The 13,788-nt window shown below is 55.8% G+C and overlaps 6 protein-coding genes across 6 annotated transcripts; 3 read left to right on the forward strand and 3 right to left on the reverse strand.

Annotated features, from left to right (window-relative positions):
* Nucleotides 1-926: 926 nt before the first annotated feature.
* On the forward strand, nt 927-1,587 carry W97_03103 (60S ribosomal protein L27a; the record flags this gene model as incomplete). Its single annotated transcript, XM_007781002.1, has 6 exons — nt 927-952; nt 1,015-1,070; nt 1,126-1,184; nt 1,234-1,338; nt 1,422-1,471; nt 1,527-1,587. 6 exons carry the CDS (start codon nt 927-929, stop codon nt 1,585-1,587), a joined length of 357 nt encoding a protein of 118 aa, XP_007779192.1.
* A 1,698-nt stretch (nt 1,588-3,285) lies between these two features.
* On the reverse strand, nt 3,286-3,804 carry W97_03104 (uncharacterized protein; the record flags this gene model as incomplete). The annotated part of the gene is made up of 1 exon (XM_007781003.1): nt 3,286-3,804. One exon carries the CDS (start codon nt 3,802-3,804, stop codon nt 3,286-3,288), a length of 519 nt encoding a protein of 172 aa, XP_007779193.1.
* Nucleotides 3,805-5,141: 1,337 nt separating this feature from the next.
* W97_03105 (uncharacterized protein) lies at nt 5,142-5,923 on the reverse strand (the record flags this gene model as incomplete). Its single annotated transcript, XM_007781004.1, has 2 exons — nt 5,142-5,807; nt 5,855-5,923. 2 exons carry the CDS (start codon nt 5,921-5,923, stop codon nt 5,142-5,144), a joined length of 735 nt encoding a protein of 244 aa, XP_007779194.1.
* Nucleotides 5,924-7,107: 1,184 nt separating this feature from the next.
* On the forward strand, nt 7,108-8,779 carry W97_03106 (uncharacterized protein; the record flags this gene model as incomplete). Its single annotated transcript, XM_007781005.1, has 2 exons — nt 7,108-8,244; nt 8,297-8,779. 2 exons carry the CDS (start codon nt 7,108-7,110, stop codon nt 8,777-8,779), a joined length of 1,620 nt encoding a protein of 539 aa, XP_007779195.1.
* Nucleotides 8,780-10,045: 1,266 nt separating this feature from the next.
* W97_03107 (uncharacterized protein) lies at nt 10,046-11,935 on the forward strand (the record flags this gene model as incomplete). The annotated part of the gene is made up of 2 exons (XM_007781006.1): nt 10,046-11,486; nt 11,544-11,935. The coding sequence occupies 2 exons, from the start codon at nt 10,046-10,048 to the stop codon at nt 11,933-11,935; spliced, it is 1,833 nt and encodes a 610-aa protein (XP_007779196.1).
* Nucleotides 11,936-12,654: 719 nt separating this feature from the next.
* Nucleotides 12,655-13,782, reverse strand: W97_03108 (60S ribosomal protein L10-A; the record flags this gene model as incomplete). Its single annotated transcript, XM_007781007.1, has 6 exons — nt 12,655-12,890; nt 12,953-13,183; nt 13,263-13,348; nt 13,572-13,641; nt 13,691-13,711; nt 13,761-13,782. The coding sequence occupies 6 exons, from the start codon at nt 13,780-13,782 to the stop codon at nt 12,655-12,657; spliced, it is 666 nt and encodes a 221-aa protein (XP_007779197.1).
* Between the last annotated feature and the right edge of the window lie 6 nt (nt 13,783-13,788).

Consider the following 13,788-nt stretch of genomic DNA (forward strand, 5'->3'; position numbering starts at 1 on the left):
ATAGCGAATGGTTGGGCGTTGTGGTTGAAGTGTGAACGTTGCGTGCCGAGTTGTGTTATATCAAGTCGCAGCGTATAGTACACGGATGTCACAGTGGTTTGAAAAGTACTTCGCTCTTCACAAAGTCAAGCGGTATTAAGCAGTTCCTATGGCAACTTTTGTTGGTCTGTCAGTTGATCCACGACTCAGTCATAAGGTTGTGCTGTCGAGAAGACATCTCGGCGAAGTCTCGGCACACGCCAAGAGTTTCGCTTAATCAGCAGCCCACGTAGCGAAATTCCGACTCGCAACCTCAACCGCACGAACAGGCTTCGAGGGACTACGAACACCACCTCTCCGCAAACACACACTTGAGTCGCCATGCCTACCCGTTTGACGAAGACAAGGAAGCACAGGGGCCATGGTAACTATAATACCGATTGTTTCGTGGGGGAACGGTTGACTGACATATTGCGCAGTGTCCGCTGGTCACGGTCGTGTTGGCAAGCGTAAGAACCACTTTCCTACCCTTACCGAATTCCTCGCAAGCCGGCTTTCAATCTCTCCTGTTGTGCTCGTCGCGCGCTTGTAATTTCGCTGGACTCGATGGCTTGCGGAATTGGCTGGCAGATCGAACCCGGAGCGCGGCCGGTTCGGTTGAGATCGCGGATGCACTCAGCAATTCGATACGGAGCAAAACGAGTCGCTGAGAGCAACACTGGGTGTCGCCGTGTCAAGGACCGAAATACGACCTGAGGATCTGGGATTTGGGGCGCGCACGCATGACATGTTGTCGAGGCAGTCGTGCACGTCTCTCTGCGGTCCTCGACTTCGATACTCAGTGTGCAGCATTCCGCGCTTGGACACTTATTACACGTCAATTCTTCAACCTCAGGCAAGGATAGTTCTAACGCTTTACAGACAGGAAGCACCCCGGTGGTAGGGGTATGGCCGGTGGTCAGCACCACCACAGGTAAGCCTTTCCTGCTTTCGATTAAGCGCATACAACGAACTTGTCAGCTAACACAAGCACAGGACCAACTTAGACAAATACCATCCCGGTTACTTCGGCAAGGTCGGCATGCGATACTGTACGTAAACCCAGCTCGTTACGGTCAATCCCGGATCTAACACATACCTCTACAGTCCACCGCCAAACCACACATTTCTGGAAGCCGACCATCAACTTGGACAAGGCAAGTCGAGTTCCAACCAAGACCTTTACTGTCAATCATCTGACGGTATCTATTGCAGCTCTGGTCTCTCGTCCCCGCCGAGAAGCGTGACGAGTACCTCGAGAAGAAAGGCGACAAGGCTCCTGTCCTCGACCTGCTTTCGCTAGGCTACAGCAAAGTCCTCGTAAGTTTTGTCCACATCTCGCTTGGCATCAAGACATGTCTATGGGGCTCTGATCTAGTCCATTTACTAACACACCGCTGCAGGGCAAGGGGCGCCTCCCAGAAGTCCCGATTATCGTAAGAGCACGGTATTTGTAAGTCCATCCCGCGTTCCAGCCTCTCCCGCATCGTCGTCTAACTGTTCAAAAGCTCTCGTGATGCAGAGCGCAAGATCAAAGAGGCCGGCGGTATTGTGCAACTTGTCGCATAAATGTTTGTAATTCGGTTCGACCTAGCGGAGACGAATGGATTCAAAAGTCCAAGATAGGGCCGCGCCTCCAGGCGTTGGGCTCTTGCAGCGTGGTGGCTGAGGAGTGGTTCTCGTGTTCAATATATCAAGAATTCTGAGACGATCTCCTGAACAAACCATACCGGCAGTCTTTACTGTGCGGGTTGCTGTGTGCATGCCGTGCTTGCCCACCCTGGGCCAAGGCTTGTTTCGCAGCCTTGGTCGGCCTGTTCTTGGAGTGTGTTGTGAAGTGTCACCTGTTCTGTCGAAGTATGCGACTGTTCATGAGTAGAGAAGCCCACGGGAAAGACAGGTCGATGCTCTGTACTGGCGCGTAGTCCGAGGTAGGTTGTTTTGAGTCCAGAGTTGTCAACCACGGTCTACTACGGCCTTGTTTGAATCTGTGTAGCGACTGAGAGGATTGTTTCTGTCAACACTGAATCTCGACCCACACGGATCAGAAGCTCTCAACAAGGTAAGGTATTGCAGACGCACAGCAAGGCTTTATGAGAGATTGGCCCAATGCTCCTTCGCAGTCTTGAGCCCTCGTTGCCCACCGCTGTCCTCGATACGGAACTCTGACTTCCTCGAATGAAACGTGAGCACACTGTCGAGGTCCCTTCCCAGAGTCGTGTTATCCCTCTTGCCATGCACCTGAGTGACTAGACACGGGCCGACCTGACGGCTAAATTTACAGCAACCTCTAAAAGATAAACGAATTCTAGTATCTCCGTTACATGCCGGCTGGTTTAGCCAGATATTGGGCCAGCAAACACTCGTCACGGCTCTAGGCTAGCTTAATGTGTTGCCTCCAATATACTTTACAAGGACCGCGTTGGCACAGGTATGTATGTTGAGGCCGCTTCGACCCTCTTGGAGCATACAAGCACGTTTCAGCGGCTCCCCGACTAGTCAACAATCCAGTAGAAATGCGCTTGCGCTCGTTCTGCAGTTATAAAGTATGATGGTCAGAACTTTACTTAAAGACGAACCGTCGAAAGAGACCTAGATCGGGGTCGAGAAAACGGCGACTGCTTGCTCTTCCGGTCAAAAGTACGTGTACTGATGCACGATAGGCCAAATGCTAAGGAGGCACATTGAAAGCAACCTGTGGCGCACGTCAAGAACCTGGTAAGTATCCAAAGTACCGACCAACAATGGAAGAAGTGGGAGAAAAGCACGGGGACGAACCGGATATATACTATGATCAATAAGTATTTATACGGAAGTGAGACAAGGACTAATGACGGCATGAGTGGCCATCTGAATCGGGAAATGACTTTAGGATCTCTAGCCTTCAAGCCGTGATAGATGGTATCTTATGAAGCTTGTTCAACGCGACGACTACTGGCATCACCTCCTCCTTGTGTCCAAAAGTAGCACCATGCCATGCCGAACCGCTATGTCGCTGCTTCCAAACAGAAAGCCTCACACGTCCCTCCTATTCCCCCCATCTTCATCAAACATACTGACACTGACGGTGCGGTTCCTGCCGACGCCTTTCATCTACTACCCGGCAACGTGGCCAGCCCAATCTTGTAGTGTTCCTGAAGACGACCCCCATGATTTGGGTTGACCATGCCGCTGCATAAGGAAGATGACACGAGCGGCTTGCCGTTTCCTGTTACGGCGAGCAAATACAATCTCACTAACCCAAATGTCACTCCTTCGACTCTTGATCTATGCACTCAAACGCTGCGCCTCCAGCCAGTACCCCAACCCTGTGCACGCCAGCAGCACCCCCGAAATCGGAAGCTGGACTGGCAGCGCGTTCGGATCTCCCGGCGGATCCACAGCCGCCACATCCGGGTACGCAAAAGCCATGAGCTGCGTAATCCAATACAGACTCGCGAGCACAGCCGCCGTGTCCAAGCTCATCCTCTCCTTCTGCTTCTCGACCTCCAGCGCCCACTGCTTCCTCGCGTCGCCCTCCTTGACGTCTTTGCGGATCCTGTCGACACGGCTGGCGGAGCCAACGGGGCGGTAGGTGTACCACAGCGTTGCGAGGCCGAGGAGCAGCCCCATGCTCATGGTCTGCCCGTTGTGGAATTTGGCGTGCGGCGGCCAGGTCGGGTTGTAGATGTGCGTCTCGTTCCAGTCGGCGATGAAGCAGGCGAAGCTTGTCATTAGACCCACGAAGGTGAGGAGGAGACGGCCGGGGCGGAGGGTGTTGGAGGTTTGGCTGCCGTAGGTAGGCATGTTTGCGGGTGAGAATGCGCAGAGCGCTGCGTTGGATGACCGTGGGCTTTAAAACGACTTGGTTTGAGGATGAGCAGTAGCTGAAGTGGAAGAGGTATAAGAGAGAGCTTGCTGTAGGAGTAGGGGGAGAGAGAGACTTCAGCGCGTTTCGTTCTTGCGGTGACGTGGTGCAACACGATGACGGCTCTCCGAGGTCCGATAGTGCCTCAGGCTGCTGTGTAGCTGGCGGTAGCCCAACGCCATGCCTATTTCGCTCTAGTGTACTCGCCGCTGTATATATGTAGAGTTCGCAAACAGGAACCACATTCGACGGTGACCTTCGAGTTTGAAAGGGTTTGGAGATCCAAGCATATACAACCCATTGATGGCGGAAGATGTCCAGCGGTGAGGCTATTTTAGTGACAATACCAGACGCGTATGGTAGGATTAGCCTCTTTGATATTTCGCCATCGGCTAGAACTCAGACATCGAACGACGTGCTTCGGACGATGAGATGTAACAAGGCTCCATAGGTCAAGGATATAGACTGGGACCGCTTCTACACCGATCACGCAACCACTACCAGCGGATATGAAGCGTAAAGCGAGGAAGCCGGCGATGTACACTCCCCAAGTAGCACTTCTTCGATTGCGGCTCGATCTTAGGCTCTGCTGTCCTCTAGCCGCACATGAGTGCTCGCTGTATGGCTCTACATCTCAAACCTCCGTTCTGAACGACAGTGAAATCTTGGTAGTAGCCTGAATGATATCCCTTCTTGCAGAGACTGGCATACATACCTTCAGAAACCCCTTATCGCCCACGGTGAACGGGAGTTTTTCCAATGTCACCAGGACATATTGGATGTTAAGGAAGGCACCTGGGCCTGCGGAGTGTGGGCCGTCCTTCCAAAATACTTTGAGTGAGGCCTGCGAATGTCTTCGGTGTGCTCGAATGTCATGGATCGGACTGGAATTCTTGCATCTTTAGGGACTACTCCAGGACATGATTCAGTCACTTGTAAGTGCGTCAGAGAGCCGACGTTTGCCTTCAGATACGGCGGACAAGACTAGCGTTGCGTCCGGTTGCGAAGCATACTTTGTGGAGGACGTAGAACATTGAAAGATTGAGTAGAAGGCCAATTAAGTGACCTGAAAGCCCAGTAACGAACCGGAGTGCGTCAGTTGGTCTCCACGACGCCAGATTAAGTCAAGTTGTTGTTGATAAAATCCTTCTCCCAGATCCGTTCCTGGATCTCATGGCTCACTCAGCGGATGGCCGCACGTCTGGGATCCGATTGTGCCGGAAGAGCCGCGCTATTAGAGCGGACAGCGAATTTTGCTCATCATATCCAGCTGCTTTCAACCACTTTGGCCTCTTCTAGCTTTGACAGCATCCAGCCTCTCAAGGAATCTAGCTTGTTTTCTTCTCGCTGCCTCGTCTGCACGAACAACGCCCGTAGCATCACTGACATCAGCATCTGCCCCAACAGCTGGCTGCTCTGCATCTCCATCCTGCCGCTGCCTCTTCGCAGATTGCCGCGGCTGCAAATGCGCGCTGGTAGCGACCAGCTTTGCTGAGCCAATGCCAAGAAGATCGTGAGTAGCTAGTGAGCGCAGCACTTTCTGATCGGTTGCATCCGTGGACTTCGCAAAGAACATGTCTGTGCCGATGCTGTTGGCCCAGCGGCAGCTGTAAAGTTGATTTTGGTAGTTGATCAGTGGATTCGGTCCATGTAAGTCCAGAACCTGGATGCGGTCCTGAGGATCGCTATTCGCTGCGTGCTCAATGGACGGCCGTATCTCAGCGGCTGCCGTAGGAGCGGCTTGTGCTTCATCCTGTGCTTGATCTGGGGCATCCGGGGAAGGTGATGCTGATTGCTCTTGGTCACCTGTTGCTGTCTCTTCCTGTTGCTGCGTTCGAGATTGGGCTCTCGAGGCCCTGGGATCCGGGAAAGGGTTCTTGGGTGCGTTTTTCTTCGTACTTGCAGCTGGAGTGTTTGTAAGGTCGACAGTCACGTAGAAATCCTTGCCATATGAGCGTGGTGGTGAATACATCACAGGCTCGCACTCACCTCTGTCTCTGTAGGATTGTACTCATACTCCCACTCATCTTCCTCATCCGCAAAGACGGCTTGCGCCATGGCTCTTCAAACGAGACGGCACCGCTGGAAAAGCAGTTCTTGGTTGCTGTTGAAAGCTCTTGATCCGATCAGTGTCGTGAACTTACGGTCTGTGCGTCCATCACGAGATGACTTCGTTTCCGGATATCCATCAGCGCCGCATCCGAAGTACCGGATGTGGATCGTTAGGCAAATCCTGCGGCCACCGAGGATTCCATGGGTTGATCGTCAAGCCGCTAGATTCAAGCTTCGGACTGGCTGGGCTGACAGGGAGACAGGGTCGAAGCGTGTAGGGCTGAACCTGAAACCATGGATCTCAACCGGTGTCAGCTTTGATGACGATGACGCACAGCTTGCTCCTCGAAAGCATCAATCCAGGCACTGGGATACGGTGATCGCGCTGCCTTGCAAGCTCAACGCAAAGACAAACCTATCTGTTAGACCTTTGGCCGTCAGTTTACTCAATAGTCAATCGGCGACAAGCACATGAACATGGATCGGTATTGCGCGGCCTGATGCACTGCACAAGCACTGTCGATCTCTACCACTGAGCTGTCTCCGCCTTGCGCGTGTTGCAGTGTGTTCCCTCCTCCCTTGTCATCATCACTTCCTCACTTCCTCACTTCCTCACCTCCAGGGCTCCGCACCTTGCATGTGTGCTCGCTCCACTCGCTGAAAGCCTGATAGCTGCGATGCTCCGGTCTCTTCTACGTGTCGACCATCCGGCGCTCCCGCTCTTCCATCGAAGGAAGCCGTCGCCTGCCTAGGTATCTATCGGAACCTGCTCCGTCGTAGCTGGAATTCACAAACTTTCGGCTTCTTCGGCTGACAAGGTCCAAGCTTCATCAGTATGGGCAACACACGTCACAATCGGTTGTTTGACTAGACGTGGTTATGCTAACACGCCCTTGACTGTTTTAGTGCCTGCCTTACAGCATCATGGCGGTCAGGTACCGCTCGTTCCTCCGTCGACTTCCGCGACATTCGCTTTCCATCTTCCGTCCTTATCACCTTGGAGTACCAGTTTACTCTCAGCCTCCCAAAGCAAGAATATCCCTTCCTGCGTATCGGCGCCAGGCGTCCACCCCACGCAAAGCGATCCTTCGCGCTCAGTAGCATTGCCGGAAGAACTACTTTACCAGATCGAAGAGAAAAGTAGACAGGATCACGCTTCCAACGCCGAAACCCTCCCAGACTGCCCTCTCATGCCAAGGTTGAGGGGCCGGCGACTTCCCTGCGCCATCGTCTCTACACTCATTAGCCTAGCGACCATCTCTGGCCTCTATCAAAATTTAGGCCCTAGACCTCCTCCCTTGGAGGGAGCACAAGAGGTACGCTGGATTGCGAGCTCGAACTCTTGGGTAGATAGAAAAGCGTGCAAGTGGTTTGGCGTTTGCGGCGCATCACACCTGAGTCGGAAGGGATGGACTTCTAAGACCTCGAACGAGATAGAGGCTGGAAAGCAAGGGCTGCTCGGCGGTGCCCGGACTAAGGACGAGATGGATCTCAGTGATTTCTGGATCAGCGGCGAATCGCGACCTGAAGACTGGTCGCAAGACGAGCGTGTACTTCGGAAGATTCCCAAATATGTGTTTGATTACGCGCCATTGGTACACCTGTATTCCGGCGAGCAGTTCTGGCCTTGCGACATCGCAGAGCATCTGCTACACACAAGGCCGTACCGCAATTACACGCCGATATACGGAGAGCCCAGCCACAACTTGACGGACCTTGACAGTCTCAACAAGTATGGCCGCTGGACATATCTGCAAAGCGTCGACAACGTGGAGGACCGACCTGACTGGTTAGGTGGAGAGCAGAACATTCCGAGCACACCGCATTCGGGAGACGGCGACGACGATGAGCACTCGCCAGGCCGAGAATGGCCAGACAAGGAGCTGCCACACGACGGCGCAGATGAGACATGGTACAATGTTGGTGTCGGCGATACTGAGGATAAGGGCGGTGTACGACCATTGCCAGCAGGATCACCGGTCCCTATACCTATCGATCGTGAGGAAGAAGAACAGACCGATCACACCGGCCGCAAGCGATCACAAGAGCGGCAAGTGGACAGAAGGACTGCAGGCGGCCGAAGCGATGCCCCAGCTGTCCTGGTTGTCGTCGACAAAGGGAACAACGTCACCGACGCGTTCTGGTTCTACTTTTACAGCTACAACCTTGGCAACGTCGTCCTAAACGTGCGCTTCGGCAACCACGTCGGCGACTGGGAGCATTCCGTCATCCGCTTCCAGAACGGCGAGCCCAAAGCCATATTCTGGAGCGAGCACAACCTCGGCCAAGCGTATACGTACGACGCCGTGGAGAAAATCGGCAAACGCGTATGTATGACCGCTCGCAAGACACGCCAACCTAGAACTGACTCCCGCACAGCCTGTAGGTTACATAGCAACCGGGACCCACGCAATGTACGCCTCTCCCGGCGCACATCCCTACGTTCTCCCCTGGGGCCTGCTGCATGATCAAACCGATCGTGGTCCCCTATGGGACCCCCTCCTCAACACGCACGCCTACACGTACGACTATCTGAACGACACTCTCCGCGCCTCGACGCGCACGCCGCTGGCGCCGACCAACTGGTTCTACTTCAGCGGCCACTGGGGCGACAAGTTCTATCCGCTGTCTGATCCACGGCAGTATCGGTTTGCGGGCCAGTATCACTATGTCACGGGGCCGCTGGGGCCGAGGTTCAAGAACTTGGGGAGGCAGAGGGTTTGTCAGGGGAACATGGAGTGTCGGCTCAGGAACTGGATTGGACCTGGGGGGGCGGGGGTATCGGATGGGGCTGGTGATGGGGAAGAGGTGAGTGGGGAGGATACCAAAGTGAGACTCGCTGAGCCGCAGAAGGAGACCTGAGCGGTCTGGGATCGGGGTTGGCGTTCTCGTGGTTTGGGCTTGCCCTCAGATCCTCCATGGCAGCTTTTCGCTACAAGACCATCTACGAGTATAGGTGGGCTAGACGGCATTCGATATCCCGCCGTCTCAGGACGTAGCGCGGAGTTTGTGTTTGGGCTTTTGGACAGACTGCAAACAAGATACCGTTGATATTCAGGGCGCAGACAAGGGGTACAAGGAAGGTAGAGTTGCATTACCCAAATACTCTCAATCATGACACGTTCCAGGCTGGCAGCTTCACGCACGCGTTGCACACGAGACACCAAACAGGTTTCCTCCCATGACATTTGGTGTGTGTTTCAAACAGCTCGAGAGCAACTTGGTCTCAGCGATATGCGGCAGGGCGAGATGCAGGCAGCCACAGGGCGCTTTCAAGCCACGACCACCGGCGGCCCTATTGGCCCAAAGACGGGAGACGATGTGCTCATCCATGCCGTGTCGCGCGCCGACTCAGCGCAGCGGTGGATGCGTGTTTGATCAGCTTCTAGCGCCCTCCGCCGCCTTACGGGCACGACGGGCAGGGCTGCGATGATGGATTGCAGTCTTTTGCAGCCGTGTGCAGACTCGTGCAGACTTGTGCTGAGAAGGCTGACGGCGCGGCTGACAGGCGCATTACGGGACGTTGACGTGTGGCAGCCAGCTCTCCCTATCAAGCCTTATCTTCCCGTGCCAAGCGTGGCCTACATCCCAGACATGTCCGCATGTCGCGCAAGTCATGACTTCGTGAGCCTTGCTTCGGCCTGGGGAGTGTCCCATCCCTTTCTTCCCAACGTTCCAACATCTCTCCTTTATTGACATCGTGATCCTTGGTTGTTATATTGCCGACCTTGCCTGCTCCTGCCTACTCCTTCCCGTCCCGCATCCCTTTGTCTCCTCCCGCGTCTGTAACAAGCGATCTACATCATTGCCGCTAGCGCGAGCTGGATAGACGGTCACCAGGTCTAATCGCGACATCGCTATCCCGCTATTCCGCGACTTCTTCCGCGCTGTCACCACATTGATACGAAACTCGAGCGGCCTGCCTTTCCAGATTAATCATTCCGACCGAATCCCTAGGCCTGCGCGAGGCTCACTCAGTGACCGCATTCGCGGCTTCGCTGTAGCTCCCCCTCGACCTATTCCGTCCGCCCGACTACTCGTACCTAGTCTCCCACACAAGCACGCCAGTAGAGTGCTTAAGATAAAGCCTGCGCTTGGAGCAGCACGCCCCCGACAAGCAGCTTTACCATGGCTTTCCAGCAGCCGCAGCGGCCTCGACCAGCCCGCCAGTTCTCCGTCTCCGCACCCGTCGCCCAAGCCGTCGAAGCCGGACCCAGTCACGCATCACCGCAGCGAAAGCGCACTCTCGAAGACTCCCAAGAATGGATCCTCTTCTCTCCCATTGCCGCTCCCTCCACCACCCGCACCCGCACCACCTCCACCGAGCGCACACCCCGTACAGCAGGCCTGTCGCGGCTAAGTGACTTCGGCAGCTTGGAAACAGCTGCACGTTCAGACCAGTATGATAACGAGGACGATGACCTCACATGTCAGGGCACAGACCCGGATGACGAGGGCGAGGAGCTGGACAGTCTGGACGATGGCCTTCATGCTTTCCATGAGCCGTCCGAATACAGCGGGCACTCAAGGAGGCTGATGGAGCAGAGTGGAGATACGGTACTGCCCACACATGACGGCTTGGGGTCGTTTCCGGCCAACACGGCGGCAATGCAGGAGCAGATGTGGCAGTTTGAGCGACATGGCTCGCGGCGAGTAAGGCGCAGGCGGCGGTCCAGCGTGCAGCGGAGGCTCGATGCGCTTGAGGAGGCGGAAGAATTCGACGAGCAAGACGAAAGGATGCAGAGGATTGAAAGGTGGAGGGTTGAGCAAAGCAAGGCGCTGCTGGAGGAGATTGAGCGGGAGACGAGGAGGATGAGGAGGATGAGCAGGGTCAGCGCTGGAAGGAGTAGGGTGGACAGTGTGCATCCGGGGATACAGGATGCAGCAAGCCCAAAGACCAACCCTGCTGCCGCGAAAGCTGCAGAAACACAGACGACAGACCAAGCGGTGGAAAGCGAATCTTTCCTGCAGCGCTTCACGCGGAGGGTCATACGGGATCTCATCGGCATCGACGAAACCCTGCTTTCCGTCATCTTCGGCGAAGCATTACCAGCTGAAGCGCAGCCTCCATCAGCAGCCCCGCTTGATTCAGGAACAGCGGAGACGAGCAGTCGACCTGACCAAAATCCTGCAATCCACCCCGGGCAATCCTGGGAACACCGCCTGCTGGAGCGTATAGCACGCGAACTCGGCATCCTAGTGCACCAGCTGTCTGAGCATCCTGGGGCCTTCACGACCTACCTCCGCGCCCAGGAGCCAGCGCCCTACGCCGGCCTTCCAGCCGCAAATGCCACAACCTCAGACATTGCCTCCAACGCCCCGTCCTCAGCACCAATCTACCCGTCCATGTCCGCAAGCGGCGGCCTTTTCGCGCCCACGCTCCAGAATCAGCCGGTACCCAGCTACAGCGACGCCTCCCTGTGGGGCATCGAAGAAGAGCCCACCGCCGCCACCGCCGCCAGCACCAGCTACCCTCAACCCGCCAACTCACAAGCCGCAGCCGACACCGCAGCCCGCGAGTACTGGGAGCGCGAACTGGACGTCAAAATGGTCTTCTCCTTCCTCGCACGTCGCTTCTCCTCGCGGCCCTCATCCCCCTCCCCCAACGCCGCCACCTCAATCCCAGCATACAGCTCCCGCTCCCTCCCCACCGCCCCGGCCCCACCGGCCCCATCTCCCTCGCCCACCGCCCTCCCGTCCACGACCCCGGCCCTCGCGGCCCGCCGCGCAGCCCTGATAAAGCAGACCCACCCCCTGGCGCCCCGCGCGACTGAACACGCCGCCGCGGCCGCGGGCCGCAGGCGGGATTTGGGCCACAGACACCACTTCCACCACCAGCAACATGCGGCGGCGGCGGCGGTGCTGCGGAGTCGACTCGTGGGTGGGGGCAGCAGTAGCTGTGCGAGCCGCAGCACGAAGAAGAGCAGGAAGAGCGGGAGCAGTAGGAACTATTGGGATTTGGGCGGCAGTGTGGGGAGTGGGCCTGCGGGCGGGGTGGGGGTGTGGGGGGAGGCGTGACGAGTGGCTAGAGTAGAGGTGAAGGAAGGGGGGTTGTGCGAGCAGAATAGACGAGGAGAAGGAGGCGCGGAGTTTTGATGTGGGGGGGGGGGGGTTTTCTTCTCTTTTTTTTTTGGACGCGTGGAGTAGATTCGTGCGAGCATGATGACAGGCGGAGCGACGGGGCTTTAGAGTTCGGGCTGGTGCAGCGTGGCATGGGAGTTGGCGTTGGCTTGCATGCTCGAGCGCATGGGTTCTAGCAGGGGATTTGCTGGACATACGACATATGGATCTTCACTACAGGACGAGCGGGCGGCTGTAGACGGTTTGCATGAAGATTTGGCGCTACATTTAGTGATAGAATGATTGTCGACGAGTATGGGGATGAGTATGAGCATGCGCATAGGCATCCGTTTCCTTTGTCGTCTTCTCGGGCAGAAATAATGCAAGAGGCGGTTAGCGCAGAGTTGTACGATATATTCATCTCCATATCAAATTTCAATCACAGTAATAGACAACCACCTGCAATCTTCCATGAGCGACAATCACGTGAACCGACAGCATCTAGGGGCGGCAAATGCAAGACTCGACCAACAGAAGCCACATCATGTGCAGTGCATTCCCACGTCAAGCAGGCAGTGAATTTGATTCTAGGACTCACGACCCTAACCTCTCAAGCAAACGCCCAAGCCCATCATGATCCATGGCCCCTCTACATCAGCAATCCACCAATCCCAAGCTCACGCCTCAACGTCAAACGCTTCGGGGAACCGCCTCATGTTCGACTCGAGCGGGCCCTTGTTGCGCAGGAACTGCACGTAGGCGCCGTCGACCTTGACGCGGCCCTCCTGGCGCTTGGCGACGTACTCATCGCGGCGGAGCGGCGTGAAGCCCCAGTTCTTGGAGACGATGATCTTTTGGCGGCCGGGGAACTTGTACTGCGAGCGGCGGAGGGCCTCGATGGCTGTGGCGCGGTCTACCAAACACATCAGTTCTGAATTTTTCCTTGGTTCCGAGAAGAAAAAGGCAAAAACTTACTGGCATCCCTCGTCCTCACGCTGAGGATGATCTGGCCAATGTTGACGCGGGCAACGGTACCGTTGGGCTTGCCAAAGGCGCCGCGCATGCCGGTTTGCAGCCTATCGGCGCCGGCACATGACAACATCTTGTTGATGCGGATGACATGGTACGGATGTGCGCGCACGCGGAGATGGAAACCTTCCTTGCCGGCGACCTTGACGAGGTACTTGTTTGCACAAATACGGGCGGCTGTGGTTGGTAAAAATGCGTCAGTAGGAGTATCGATTTGTATGGCTTCCGTTCTGGGAGACCCAGATCTGAGACTGACCTTCGAGCGCCTCGGAGCTCAGCTGTTCGTACTCGTTGGACACGAGGTGGATGCATAGCGGGAACTCGTCGACGTTGGCGCGCTTGCTGTTCTCTGCGTCAGTAAATCTTCCTAATATGAACGGAGACCAGCCGAAGAAGTCGTAAGCGGGATCCATATGAGCGTCCTAGGCTCGACAAGAGTACGCGGCGACCATTTTGCGGGATATGTCTAGACAAGGTCTCCAACTCTTTTGTCTCCAAGTCCCGCTCTCTGCGATGCCCGGCACAACTTCTTCGGCTGATCCGTATATTAAAAGGATGCGCTTACCGTCCAAGGTCAAAAATTCGGATCTTCGGGTCTGGCACACCTCTGTTGAAGCGGCTCTTAGGGTACGGCTCTGTAAGGAATTAGCGCTGAATTTTCGAGTCGTTTGGGAGCGTCCTCACTGTTCTTGCAGTAGCGGTAGCCTTCAACACACGTTAGCAGGTTCTCGCAACTGGACAGATGCGTACATACAGCGAGCGGGTCGGCGAGCCATTGTGAA

The sequence above is a fragment of the Coniosporium apollinis genome, assembly GCF_000281105.1.
Source record: "Coniosporium apollinis CBS 100218 chromosome Unknown supercont1.12, whole genome shotgun sequence".
Taxonomy (NCBI): Eukaryota; Fungi; Ascomycota; class Dothideomycetes; genus Coniosporium; species Coniosporium apollinis.